The 14,853-nt window shown below is 44.0% G+C and overlaps 1 protein-coding gene across 3 annotated transcripts in view; it reads left to right on the plus strand.

The window, feature by feature from the left end:
- Positions 1-14,853, plus strand: part of LOC106576369 (UHRF1-binding protein 1-like) — a 59,556-nt gene that overhangs the window by 3,069 nt on the left and 41,634 nt on the right. For all 3 annotated transcript variants that reach the window (XM_045699992.1, XM_045699993.1, XM_045699994.1), the window contains exons 2-6: positions 6,372-6,534; positions 9,115-9,153; positions 13,658-13,749; positions 13,957-14,146; positions 14,283-14,423. In XM_045699992.1, coding sequence (XP_045555948.1) covers positions 6,372-6,534; positions 9,115-9,153; positions 13,658-13,749; positions 13,957-14,146; positions 14,283-14,423 — 625 coding nt within the window. The remainder of the gene's footprint in view (positions 1-6,371; positions 6,535-9,114; positions 9,154-13,657; positions 13,750-13,956; positions 14,147-14,282; positions 14,424-14,853) is intronic.

Raw genomic sequence — 14,853 nt, forward strand, 5'->3', positions numbered from 1 at the left:
AATGTTCAAGTCAGTTTTGTTTTTCAAATCCGTTTTGGAATACTGACTGTCGAAACAGCAAGTTAAATATGACCAAATCCGATGTGTGTGTTCAGACAAGACATTTGCTGACATGGGTCAGCTAGTATTCATAGTAAAGACGGGTCTGTGCAGTGGTGTAGACTGGTTGGTGGTGGTGCTCGTGCTTCCTATCAGTTAGAAGTTATGCATCAAGCTAAAGTGACAACAATGCCTGCCATGGACGTGTCCCAGTTGATTTGAATGTTTAAAATCATAGTGGAAGAACACTTTTTTTTAAAGCCTCAAAGGTTAAGATGATCCAACTTGAAAAATGAGTCATTTTTGGCTAGCCACAGCAGTCAATGAGCTAGCTAGGTAACAATAGCTGTTTGGCTTTCTAGTACATTCTCTAATTTGTTTGTAATCAATTAACAAGCTAGTTAGCTACCACTTTTTTTTACTGTCAACATATTAGGCATATCTTGTTCCTAGATAGCTACTAAGTCTGAAAACCACTTGAAGGCAAATAAACCGGATTTGACCATTCAGACACAAGTCGCATGGCCAGGAATCAGATTTGTGTCTGATTTCAAACCGCCTATGTAGGTGGTTTGAAATGTGCCCTGAAATAACCAATTTCATGTGCTTTTGGCTATTCAGACAGCAGGAAAAAGAACAGATTTGAATCGGATATTCAACAAAATTTGATCTGAATCACTTTAAACTGCCAATGTGAACAAAGCTTCAATGTCCTACAACATTGGATTGTGTGTGTGCACATTACTGTTAGCGTCAGCAGGACTGGGGGAATTATGTCATTATCACTTCCTAGGGTCGTTACGTGATTGGTCGTGTATTCGAAGCAGTCCTGCTTGGAAGAAGCCAAACCCACTGCTCATTATAGTGATGTCAATGCTTGGGGCATATTCACCAGGGTTCCACTCAATGAGGTGCAACATATCAACGTTCAGAAAGAAATATATAATGTAGAACAGCCATGCTTCTCTGTCATGAAGAATAGGATAACATCATCTCCGCGCTATACTAGGAGTGTTTCTATCTGCAACGACCTCCTGAAGGCAGGAGAGAAAGGCTGACTCTTGCCTTCGAGGCCTTGTTGTATGTCAAAACATTGGCCTTTGGGAACACACACACACACACACACACACACAATGCGAGTGTGGCTGGTGGTGTGAGGTGTTTCCACCAACAGTGTGCTGCTCTCAGGTGGTCCCAAGGGTGAGTTGATAAAGATGTCCCTCTCCCCATTAAACCAATAGGCTCAGGTATCGACATGGACCAGGGCCAGAAACAGCAGGGGCTGGGGCTACACACACACGCACGCACGCAGAGATTCTTAAACGTGCACGCATAAACAACACATACACACACTGGTGTGACCTTAAAGGAAACACACATAGCGATGTTGGGCCTGTGTGTGTCTGGTCCAGTCAGTATTGAGTGTGTCTGGGAGCCCTGTGCTGTTAAATATTCATTCTACTGAGGCTCACTGTGATCAGGTGTCAACGTTGCTTCAGGCACATGCTCAGCTCTAGCCCCGTCTGTCTTTCTCTATGTATCTCTCCATCTCTTTCTCTCTACATCTTACCTTCTCCTCTGTCTGGCAGGCTATGTCAGTGTTACTCCTCAACATTTCATTCCTAGGGGACTCTAACTGTTGGTGAACATTTTTGTTATAGCCCAGCACTAACACATTTGATTCAACTAGTGGTCTCTGTGGCACGGCTTGATGATGCGTGCAGGAATGTGACTGGACTGATGGGCGGATGATAGATGGAGGGATACCTACACACACACTGTGACACACAGCCGCTAAATACAAAATATTAACCACTGGGTCGGAGAGAGAAGACTGAGGGGCTGGCTCGGAAGAGTCTGTTTCAATCTAAGAACATTCCAAAAATGACAGTGAGGAACATGTTTTGGGAAAAAGGTGCTAAAGTTTTGGAATTTAGTTATTTCCTTATTCATTCAAACCTGCTTGTGCTAACCAGATTTGCTGGCTCAGTCAAAAGCAACACGGGAAACAAAAGTGACCAATGGAATGAGTTGCTTCTCGAAGGGAAACCGTTTAACACAGTCTTTGTGGAGTTAGGTCTACTTTACTAGACTTGGGTGTCATTTGCAATAAAGAAATGAGATCTATTTTCAACACAATAACTCAGAAAATAGTGTATCCAAAATGGTTGCTAGTGTACTTTATAGTGAAGAAGAAACCAATTGGAACACATGATATAAGGACATTAACTAGAAGACTTAAGACAGTGTTTTCAAAATGGACGCTCCACTATACAAGACTGAAAAAAATAGGAAAACACTAACAGAAGGCAGTGTTGTGATAATGGACACATGTTTAATAGAATAAAGACATTGTTAGGAGCACACACGCCAACTCAATGAAGACCGTGTCGTTAGATTGGACACAAGCGTTGTACTTAGGCCTAATAAAATAAAGGCCATTTCTCCAGCACCAGGGCAGGTTTCATTGGTTTATTTCCAGTGAGTTGTGAGAACAGAAACAGATCTGCAGTTAGATCATAGGTTCATCTAATCAAGTTGATTTTCTAATTTAATCTGAAGAATGGACGCACATGCGCGCGCACACACACTTTCTATCTTTGCAGAGACTACTGAATTGAATAAGTTCTGCCAGGCGACGACTGGTTTATCCCTCAAAGAATAACCCAAATGTGTGTCTGTGTATCCTGAGGAAGGTTGCTCCAAAGTGACCTTGTCATCCCTTGTTTAGATTGAGTCAGTCAAAGGTGAGGGATCTCCTGTGGGTCCGACTACAATACACACATCCGCGACACACACAGGGCCCCGGAGCAATGTAATATTTATGGCTCTGATGGAGGCAGGGAGAAGGTTAGCCTTACAGGCCACAATTACAAAACCTGCAGAGACCATGCACCAGCTATGACGGTGAAGAGTGGGTGAATCATGCTAATATAAATGAGGTGTATGGGTGTTAACCCTGGTGCCTTGGCTTAATTGAACCTGGCCTCGCCTAATACCTCAGCCACCTAATCATCCACCTCAATCCAGTTAGTCTCCTTCAACTTCTGTTGTAAAATAATGTATTTAGTACCTCTACTCTAGGGCAGATTCTAACAATGTTTTAGGGTATTTTTACTGTCTTCTAATCATTTTTGTCCCATTTGAGACTGAACAAAACAGCCAACAAAGATCAGCACACAATTTAGTCATGGAACATCTAAAACCCAGTCGGCAGAAAAGTAGCCCACATTTTAAAAAGCTCAAAAAGATCTCCTAATAAGGTTAGCCCATATAAGGGAACTACCTAAACAAAAGCTTGATCAGGAATGAGGCAGGTACAGGGGAAGTTGACTGGAAACAGCTCATTAAATCTGTGTGGGCGCACGTGCGATAGGCCAGAGAAGCTGATCGGATCTTGCTACTTCCTTATGGCCACAGTCAGCAACACAACGGACCGAAGTATAAGAGTTCGCTGTACCAGAGCTCTTTCTCTATGTGTGTGTGTGTGTGTGTGTGTGTGTGTGTGTGTGTGTGTGGCCCGTTCACACTGCCCCTCTGCTCCTCACACTGTGCTGAGAGTGTTGACTGGATGAATAAGGGATCAGCTTACCCTCCCCAATCCTAACCTCAACATTTGAATGAAGAGTGAAAACTGACCTCAGGTCAGCGTGGAAGGGTTACTTCATCTTATTGTCTTCAATATGGCCTATGAGTTGTGATGTGGGACAAATGAATCATGCTATATAAGTTACCGGGCCATCGGTTGTATCAGTTTTGTGAATCTGACTAGCGGTTATTAAAACATTGGTTAAAGGATGTTATTTAAATGTTGGCTGAATGTTGCAGCACAGTTGGGAGCTTTTGATCTGGTCCTATTTAAGAGCATGGTGCTTCTATCTGTGTCAGATTAGCTGCCTGCCAACCAGGTAGCTAACAAGATTACGGCAGTCAAACCGTGGCAGTCTCTGCTTCATTAACGTGTGTGTTGACAGTGTGTTGTCGTGCTTAGGTTGTGGTGTAACGTAGATCGATAAAATGAGAATTAACGTAGTCAAACAGGCTGTATATGGACACACACTTGTGGTGTACAAACACACACAGGTTGTTGTGTGTAATGTGGATTGATAAAATCCAGCTGTGAGTTACTGGGAATTCTTTATCTGTAAACATTAATTAGGACAATGACCTTTTGCCTGGTATGTGGGTGTTTGGCTAACTACTAACCACATACTGTGGTAGGGAGTCTAGGGAATATGGCACCAGGTCATGGGCACAGTGTGTGTTGGAGCTTTGAGCGGGGCCTAGCGATGGAACCCACCCATGCGCACCCAGGACACACACACTCATTGGCTGTGCTACCTCTGATGAAAGATACGAGTTGGGAAACCCTTACAGTTGAGACAGTGTGACCCTAAAGTTCTCACACAACCTTGAGTACGGTTTTAAGAGGCAGCAGACATGTCACTGTCTCCCTCTTTTCCAAGTCTGTAATTTGACTTTCAGTAGAACTATAATGTTCCATAACAGACCTATAGGCCTACCTCATCTCTCTGGGTACTGGTATTTATTAGGATCCCCATTAGCCGCTGTAAAAGCATCAGCTACTCTTCCTGGGGTCCACATGAAACATTACCTAGTACAGAACATTATTAGTCAAGGACTGAAATGCACACATTTAAAACATCACACCTAGCCTACATATCAGTACATACACAATATCTAGGTCTAATACATAGTGCAAATTACAATACAAGTTATAAATGGTTCTCTCCACAGTCCCCTTTGTGCAGTAAGGTGTTTTTATTTTTTTTGTAATCTAGTTTTAATCCTAGCTTGAGTTACCTGGGGTGGTAGAGTTCCATGTAGTCTCTATTTAACACTGCATTTCCCAGCCTCTGTTCTGGACCTGGGGTTTGTGAAGAGACCTCAGATTGCATGTCTTGTGTTGTACCGATGAGTGTTCGAACTGTGTGCCAACTGATGGAACAGACAGTTCGGTACCTTCAACACATCAATACCTCACAAAAAGACCAATAGTGATGCAGTTAATCTCTTCTCAACTTTGAGGCAGGAGAGATTGACATGCATGTTACTGACATTCACCCTCCATGCACATCTAAGTGCGATACGTGCTGCTTCGTTCTGAATCAACTGCAATTTACCTATGTCCTTCTTTGCCACACATGACCACACAGCTGGGCAGTAGTCAAGGTGCAACAAAACTAGGGCCTGTAGGATCTGTCTGGACAGACCTCTTCCCATTTTAGCAACCATTGAGTCTATATGTTTTGACCATGAAAGCTTGCTATCTAGGGTTACACCCAGCAGTTTAATCTCCTCAACTTGCTTAATAGCCACATTATTCAATAAGGGATTTAAACAAGGTTTAGCGTTGAGAGTAATTTCTCCCAGAAATTATGCTTTTTAGTTTTGATATTGAGCACCAGCCTATTGCTAGTTACCCATTCTAAAACTGACTGGAGATCAATGTTCAGTGTTTCAGTTATTTATTTTACTGTTGTAGCCGACGTGTATACTGTTGAGTCGTCATCGTAAATAGACACACAGGCCTTATTCAAGGTCAGTGGAAGGTCATTTGTAAAAACAGAAAACAATGGCCCTAGTAGGCTGCCCTGCGGTATACCACACTGAACTGAATTTGTATGAGATGGGCTTCCATTAACAAAAACCCTCTGAGTTTTATTAGATAGATAACTCTCAGTCCATAATAAGGCAGATGATGCAAATCCATAACCCCTACGTTTTTTCAGCAATAGGTTATGATCAATGACATCAAAAGCTGGGCTGAAGTCTAACAAAACAGTTCCCACTATCTTCTTAATATCAATTTCTTTCAGCCAATCATCAGTCATTTGTCAGTGCCGAGCATGTTGAGTGCCCTTCCCAATAAGCATGCAGAAAGTCTGTTGTTAATTAGTTTTCTGTAAAATAACTTTAATTGATCAAACAATCTTTTCCAAAAGTTTGCTCACCACTTTTAACAGGCTGATTTGGTTGGCTCCCTTGTCTCTTCTAGACTATCCCTCTCTCTTCTGTCTTTCTTTCCTTGTTCATTATCTTTCTTGTCCTCACTATCTGCCTTTATTTTTCTCCTCGTTGGTGGTAAGGGAGAGAGAGGGACTGTACTCTAATGAATTGTGCCAATAAAGACAGGTTAAATGCAATTCTCTCTCCTTACTTTCACTTAGTCTCTCCCTCCCAAAAGCAAGGGTGTCTTGTATTTGTAGTTATGATGATGTATGTTAAGGGTTTCTTTCCTTGATGTTGAATGAATAACAACAATACAAATGTTCTCCTCTCCCCTCCTCTCCTTCCTCTTCCCCCTGCAGGTTTGCTAAGAACCTGTCCCCAGACAAGATCAACCTGAGCACGCTGAAGGGCGAGGGCCAGCTCACCAACCTGGAGCTGGATGAGGAGGTACTGCAGAGCATGTTGGACCTGCCCACCTGGCTGGCCATCAACAAAGTGGGCTGCAACAAGGCTGCCATCCGGGTAAGAGAGGGAGACGTGCGCACACACACCTGCACTCTGGGCGGTGCTTTCGCCCTTTGTCCCTCTCCTCAGATGAACCCCACCATCTTAGTCCATATTTAAATGTTACTGTCTGCTACCTCTCATCTCTCTCCCCCTGCCAACCCCCCTCTCTCACCCGCAATCTCACTCTCCCACTCTCTTTCATTCTCCCTTGTCTCCATTGTAATGATAGCGGTGGATATAGAAATGCACTGAGATGAACTGTGTGTGTTTGTATGCGCACATCATCTGACACTCCCTGGAGATAGTGAATGGAGCAGAATAACAACAAACTCTGTTACTCAGTTCTCTACTACCAGCCTTCTCCTTCCTCTTCTTTTTTTATACTTTGTTTTTATTGTAGGAACACAAAGAAAGTACAAATAAAGTAAAATAAAAGAACAACAAAAAAGATCTGTCAGTTACAGTGCACGTCATACCTTCATCATATTAGTTACATTGACATCTTTGAATTGGACCCTTTTCAAGTACGAAACCCAATTTTCCCAGTATTCCTGACCTCTCACCTTACATTTGACATTTTTAGTCATTTAGCAGACGCTCTTATCCAGAGCGACTTACAGTAGTGAATGCATACATTTCATGCATTTTTATATATATATATAAAAAAAAAAATTGTACTGCCCCCCGTGGGAATCGAACCCACAACCCTGGCGTTGCACACACCGTTGCACACACCAATGTCTATCCATTGTGTCACTGTGGGAGGTCTTTTTGTAGCCATTTCCTAGTGACAGCCTCTCCTCCTTCCTCTTCTGAAACCCCCTCTGTTTTCTTTGCCCTAATGGTTCTCTATCTTGTATTTTATCTCTGCTGTCTCAGGACTTTATCTTATCTGTCTCATGACCTTCCTTTTTACATAGCAGGCAATATATTCTAACAAAAGGAGTGGGGAGCCGCCCAGCGTTGAAACTGTGAAAGGATAAAGTTTTGTCTTCTGAAATTGTCTTAAGTTCTGTCTGTCTGTTTTCCTAGACGAGGCCCATTGAGTGTCACTAACTTAGGTTTATTGAAGTGTCACACTCGCTGTGCATTGTCCTTGGTGCAATGCTGCAGTCGTAATAGCCCAATCACTGAGGTAATGCGTGCTTGCATGCGCATCTGTGTCCCCGGTCCTCGGTGGCCATGCTCTTCCTCTGCTGAGCAGACTTGTCCATGGCCTCGCTGAGTGACTTGGCGTACTGGACCATGGCTTTGAGCTGGGAGTCAGTCAGCACCCACAGCAGGTCATCTAGGATCAGGATCAGCTTAGAGGCCACCACGTTACAGTCCTTGGACTGGAGATAAACACATTCTACATAGATTATTACATACAAAAGACACACATTAATACTCATTATATATCGACCACACATACATGCGTTGTATCCTGTATGTATAGACACACACACCATGTTTCAGTCCTTGGAGTTTTGCCAGTGAGTCACAGAGTTCTGGTCATCTAGCCGAAAGGAACAGTGAAATAGTGGGCCTGGGCCATTTAGCCGGGAGGCCCCCAGTGGGCCTGGGCCATTTAGCCGGGAGGCCCCCAGTGGGCCTGGGCCATTTAGCCGGGAGGCCCCCAGTGGGCCTGGGCCATTTAGCCGGGAGGCCCCCAGTGGGCCTGGGCCATTTAGCCGGGAGGCCCCCAGTGGGCCTGGGCCATTTAGCCGGGAGGCCCCCAGTGGGCCTGGGTCAAGCGGAACCTATAGCTAATAGCTCCCACTGATCTAGAAAGAAAAAGAGGGTGTGTGGGTCCCCCAGCTGCAGTTTAACTCCTCTAACACTTTGGCTATAGAAGAGATCACTCTTTGTCTGATTTAGATGCCAACACACACGTATACAGTCGCGCACACACCATCTTCTGTTACAATACACATGCCCATCCTCATTGGAGCAGACACACACAAACCCACAACTCAGGCACCCAAAAACTGTTCCTTTCCTTGTCTAAATCTCTGCTCCAACCTCACCTACAGGAGCAGGCTCTTTGCTTAACCATTTCAGTTCAATGACTGAAGAAGTCAAATACAGTTTTAGTGTGGTAATTCAATTAGCGCCACATATCCAAAGGTTTATTTCAGTGTTTATAGCCTTTTAACGGGGAGTCACTCGTTGTGGGGGAAGATGAAAATGCCCAAATCTGCAGATAACTCTTTGGCGTAAAAGCTATTTGATTTGACACGGGCATGATTAAGAGGGTCCGCTCAGAGGGATTAGTGTAGTTTGGGGAGGAGTGGAATGTGCTGGCACTCTGACTGCTTCTTTAGACTGTCTCCATGATTCATTCTCTCAGCCTGGCTCTCTCATTTCAGCTGATTTACATTCACAGCGATTCAATTTATTTCAGGAATAGACACATTCGTATGCATTTCAGAAAAATATACAAGGAATATGTGACTGTATTTAGTATATAAGTTAAATACAAGAAAATGTGATCATATTTTGGCTGTGCCGATGTTGGGCCGACTAGATTGCAGGTGTATGATATTGAACCAATATTACTGTCATTTATCTGAGCTTGACTGGCTGACTCCAATTCCTTGTCTTCATTGACAGATCCCATGGACCAAGCTGAAGACCCACCCCATCTCTCTGGTAAGTCCTGCCCTCCTTCCCCCTATTGCTGACACGTTACAACTGTACTAGCCACAGTTTTAGCCACTTTATCACTGGTATTGACAATGGAAGGCTGCTGCTCTCTGATCCCATGTATTATACACCATCTCCTGCCGTTGTGGCCTTGAGCAAGGCACTTAACTCCCCACAAAGTAAAATACTGCCCTGATAGCCTACTGTATAAAACACGTGGTCCGTCAACCCTCCATCTGGAGTAGAGGTTCGACCGATTATGATTTTTCAACGCCAATACCGATTATTGGAGGACCAAAAAAGCCGATACCGATTAATCAGCCGATTATGATTTTTTATATATATATATATATATATATATATATATACACACAGCTCTGAAGTGACAACGATACTGAAGAGTCTGCTTAGGAGACAAATACTCTCAACTGTTTGAATAATAAAAATATAGTTTAAGTTACCTGTGATGAATGCTGAAAACAAAAACTGTAATTTCTATATGCAGGAAATCCTATTTTAATAATGGGCATGGTAAGAATTGACTACCAAAGTGCGAGTCATAATTCCCATGACACCTTCTAGCAAAATTTGAAAAGCGGTTCCTTCATTTATTCCATAGGATATTTTTAGATTAACTTAAAATAAGGTCTGTGTTTGGTTTAGGCTTACACCACCTTGCCAATTTTATAACTGTGTAGATATCCATAGGATATAACTTTGATCAATGTAAGCGAAGATCATTTTTTTTGTAGAGTGGATTTATGAAAATATGTTGACAAACGTTACCTAGTGAGATTTACACGGGTAACACAGACCTTATTTGAAGTAGATCAAGACATTCTCTATGGAAGACATGAACGGTAAAATAACAAAGGAACCCCTTTCAAGTTATTACAGGAATTATGACGCGCCGCTCAGTCAGACTGCTCTATCAAATATCAAATCATAGACTTAACTATAATATAATAAACCTTAGGTCATTATAATGGTCAAATCCGGAAACTATCATCTCAAACATTATTCTTTCAGTGACATAGGGAACCGTTCCGTATTTTATCTAACGGGTGGCATCCATAAGTCTAAATATTCCTGTGACATCGCACAACCTACAATGTTATTTCATAGTTCCGTAAAATTCTGGCAAATTAGTTCGCAACGAGCCAGATTCTGTATACCCTGATTCTGCGTGCAACGAATGCAAGAGAACTGACACAATTTCACCTGGTTAATATTGCCTGCTAACCTGGATTTCTTTTAGCTAAATATGCAGGTTTAAAAATATATACTTCTGTGTATTGATTTTAAGAAAGGCATTGATGTTTATGGTTAGGTACAGTCGTGCAACGATTGTGCTTTTTTTCACAAATGCGCTTTTGTAAATCATCCCCCGTTTGGCGAAGTTGGCTGTCTTTGTTAGGAAGAAATAGTCTTCACAGTTCGCAACGAGCCAGGCGGCCCAAACTGCTGCATATACCCTGACTCTGTTGCAGAGGTGACACATTTTCCCTAGTTAAAAGAAATTCATGTTAGCAGGCAATATTAACTAAATATGCAGGTTTAAAAATATATACTTGTGTATTGATATTAAGAAAGACATTGATGTTTATGGTTAGGTACACGTCGGAGCAAAGACAGTCCTTTTTCGCGAATGCGCACCGCATCGATTATATGCAAAGCAGGACAGGCTAGATAAACTAGTAATATCATCAACCATGTGTAGTTAACTAGTGTTTATGATTGATTGATTGTTTTTTTTGTAAGATAAGTTTAATGCTAGCTAGCAACTTACCTTGGCAACGTAAAGCAGAGTGTTGGGCTAGTTAACGTAAGGTTGCATCCCCAAGTTGACAAGGTAAAAATCTGTTGTTCTGCCCCTGAACAAGGCAGTTAACCCACCGTTCCTAGGCCGTCATTGAAAATAAGAATGTGTTCTTTAACTGACTTGCCTAGTTAAATAAAGGTTAAAAAAAGAGAAAATCGGCAAATCGGTGGCCCAAAATACCGATTGGTATGAAAATTTGAAATCGGCCCTAATTAATCGGCCATTCCGATTAATCGGCCGACCTCTAATCTGGAGAGCTACTGTATAAAACGCGGGGTCCGTCAACCCTCCATCTGGAGAGCTACTGTATAAAACGCGGGGTCCGTCAACCCTCCATCTGGAGAGCTACTGTATAAAACGCGGGGTCCGTCAACCCTCCATCTGGAGAGCTACTGTATAAAACGCGGGGTCCGTCAACCCTCCATCTGGAGAGCTACTGTATAAAACGCGGGGTCCGTCAACCCTCCATCTGGAGAGCAACTGGGAGTGCAGTTTTTTTAGAACAAAAATGTTTCCCCCTTTTGCTCCCCAATTTCGATTTTTGTCTCATCGCTGCAACTCCCCAATGTGCTTGGGAGGTGAAGGTCGAGTCATGCGTCCCCCCCCCAAACCGCTCTTCTTAACACCTGCCCGCTTAACCCGGAGGCCAGCCGCACCAATGTCTCGGAGGAAACACCTGACAGCTGGAGGCGCCCGGCCCGCCACAAGGAGTCGCTAGAGCACAATGAGCCAAGTAAAGCCCCCCCGGCCAAACCCTCCCCTAACCCAGACGACGCTGGGCCAATTGTGCCCCGCCCTATGGGACTCTCGATCACGGCCAGTTGTAATACAGCCCGGGATCGAACCCGCGTCTCTAGTAACGCACCTAGCACTGCGATGCAGTGCCTTAGACCGCTGCGCCACTCGGGAGGTTGGTGTGCAGGCTTTTGATCCAACCCTGCTCAAACACACCAGTCAGCTTATCAAGGTCCTGTTGAGCAGCAGATTTTTGTACACTGTGGTGTGTTCGAGTAGGGCTGGACCAAAAGCCTGCACTCCCAGTAGCTCTCTTGGAATCTCCTGGAGGATGGTTGGCCCACCCTGCAACATTACAATTACAACCAAATACTTTTTATGTCTTTATAAAATAATTCCCTCATTCAATAAACCAGGGATCAAATGGCTGAGATGGGAGAGGTAGTTAACTAAGATGTTTATCTATTTGTAAGGAAAAAATATTCAGTATTGAGGGGAGATGGGAGAGTAGTTACTTGTCAATTAGGCTATTCTATGAATATATATTTAAAATTGTCAGAATTACATGGCCAGTATTGAATAGAGGAGAATCCAAGCCAATTTTGTGCGTTTGACTGTTTTACACCTGGAGTATGCAGCATTGGTTTCATCAACTATGCACCTGTATCAACTGTGTGTCGGCCATTTGCGGTTATACACAAGAGCCGGTGGAAAGTTATTTTAGGACAATGACATTTAAAACATGCTAATAGCTAACTAGCGAGATAACCAGACAAACTACAATATGTTTTGAATTGGCCATCTACACTGAACAAAAATATAAACACAACATGTAAAGTGTTGGTTTCATGTTTCATGAGCTGGAAAACAAAGAAGTATACATTTTTACATCCCTGTTAGTGAGCATACACAGGTGCACCTTTTGCTAGGGACAATAAAAGGCCACAGATGTCTTAAGTTTTGAGGGAGTGTGCAATTGGCTTGTTGACTGCAGGAATGTACACCAGAGCTGTTGGCAGGGTATTGGCTGTTCATTTCTCTACCATAAGCTGCCTCCAACATCGTTTTAGAGAATTTGGCAGTACTTCCAACCGGCCTCACAACCTCAGACCACGTGTAACCACTCCAGCCCAGCACCTCCACATCCGGCTTCTTCACCTGCGGGATCATCTGGGGGGGCCATTTTGTGGGGAAAAAACTCATTGGCTATGCCCACCCATGGCAGTGCACCTGCCTAGTCATGTGAAATCCATAGATTAGGACCTAATGAATTTATTTAAATTTACTCATTTTCTTATTGTTGAATGTTGCCTTTTATATTTTTGTTCAGTATAGTTAACCAGACAAACTACACTGTTATTATTTTACCTGCTGCACAAATGCCTGTCGCTCTTCCAACTCTGGCAACGGCCCACTGGCACACGCAGGTGATGCAAACACCATGACTTTTACAGGATTTGCATTGCTGGCCAAAAATGAGCTAACTGGGCAAATAAATAATTAATTAGCAAAATATATCAACAAATGTGCACACGCGGGTATGTTCGCTTTGATCTCAGAAACACATCTCGTGAATGTGATTGAAAGACCGCACGTGCCTGTCAATAAAGGCCTACAATAATTATCCTCTGAAGTGCTCTGCAGAGATTGGGAGGCCAGTGTGCTACACACTAATCTGGATGACACTCATCCACGTCTGATGGGAGTAGCCTCATTGTGCAAAAATCACAGAATCAAATAATCTTTTTTTTATTTTCTTGTCCATTCTATGTTCATGTCCGACAATTTTCTTTTATTTGCACGGGCAAGCAGACAACCGTTAATGTCGAGCCCTGGTGTGTGTGTGTGTGTGTGTGTGTGTGTGTGTGTGTGTGTGTGTGTGTGTGTGTGTGTGTGTGTGTGTGTGTGTGTGTGTGTGTGTGTGGTAATCGTCTGCATCTCTCTGTCTCCCAGACCCTGGACAAGGTGGTAATGGAGATGAGCACCTGTGATGAGCCCCGCCCCCCCAACGGCCCGTCTCCCATAGCAACGGCCTCGGGGCAAAGGTGGGAGCTGGCGCTCTTTCTCTCTCTTTCTCCCCCCCCTTTCAGAGGGTAGTTGTGTGTGTGCATGAGTGTGTAAGTGTATGGTGTCTACCTGCCTGTCCTCGTGCGATGGGGCTGAAAGATTCTTTACTAAAAAAACACCTGCATTCAGGTCATCCAAATCCAGCCTTCAATTGCCTACCTCCTCCTCTTCCCCCACTCCCCCAGTGAGTATGGCTTTGCTGAGAAGGTGGTGGAGGGCATCTCTCTGTCCATCAACTCCATCGTGGTGAAGATCAGTGCCAAGGCGTTCAACGCCTCCTTTGAGTTGAGCCAGCTGCAGGTCTACTCTGTCAACACTAGCTGGAGCCTGTCAGACCTCCGCTTCACGCGCATACAGGACCCACACAGAGGAGAGGTGGGTGCACTGCATACACACATGGCATGGAAGTGTATGTAACCATGGTAACCCAATGTGTGTGTGTGTGTGTGTGTGTGTGTGTGTGTGTGTGTGTGTGTGTGTGTGTAACCATGGCTACCGGTGCGTCCCTCAGATCCTGACGTTTAAGGAGATCAGCTGGCAGATGATCCGCATCGAGGCGGACGCCATCCAGAGTGCCCAGAACGAGATGCTGAGTGCCCCCATCCGCCTCATCACCAACCAGTCCAAGATCAGAGTCACCCTGAAGAGACGGGTACAATACACCACACACACACCTCATCACCAACCAGTCCAAGATCAGTCACCCTGAAGAGACGGGTACAATACACCACACACACACACCTCATCACCAACCAGTCCAAGATCAGTCACCCTGAAGAGACGGGTACAATACACCACACACACACCTCATCACCAACCAGTCCAAGATCAGAGTCACCCTGAAGAGACGGGTACAATACACCACACACACACCTCATCACCAACCAGTCCAAGATCAGAGTCACCCTGAAGAGACGGGTACAATACACCACACACACACCTCATCACCAACCAGTCCAAGATCAGTCACCCTGAAGAGACGGGTACAATACACCACACACACACCTCATCACCAACCAGTCCAAGATCAGTCACCCTGAAGAGACGGGTACAATACACCACACACACACCTCATCACCAAC

The sequence above is a fragment of the Salmo salar genome, chromosome ssa17 (genome assembly GCF_905237065.1).
Source record: "Salmo salar chromosome ssa17, Ssal_v3.1, whole genome shotgun sequence".
In the NCBI taxonomy this organism is placed as follows: domain Eukaryota; kingdom Metazoa; phylum Chordata; class Actinopteri; order Salmoniformes; family Salmonidae; genus Salmo; species Salmo salar.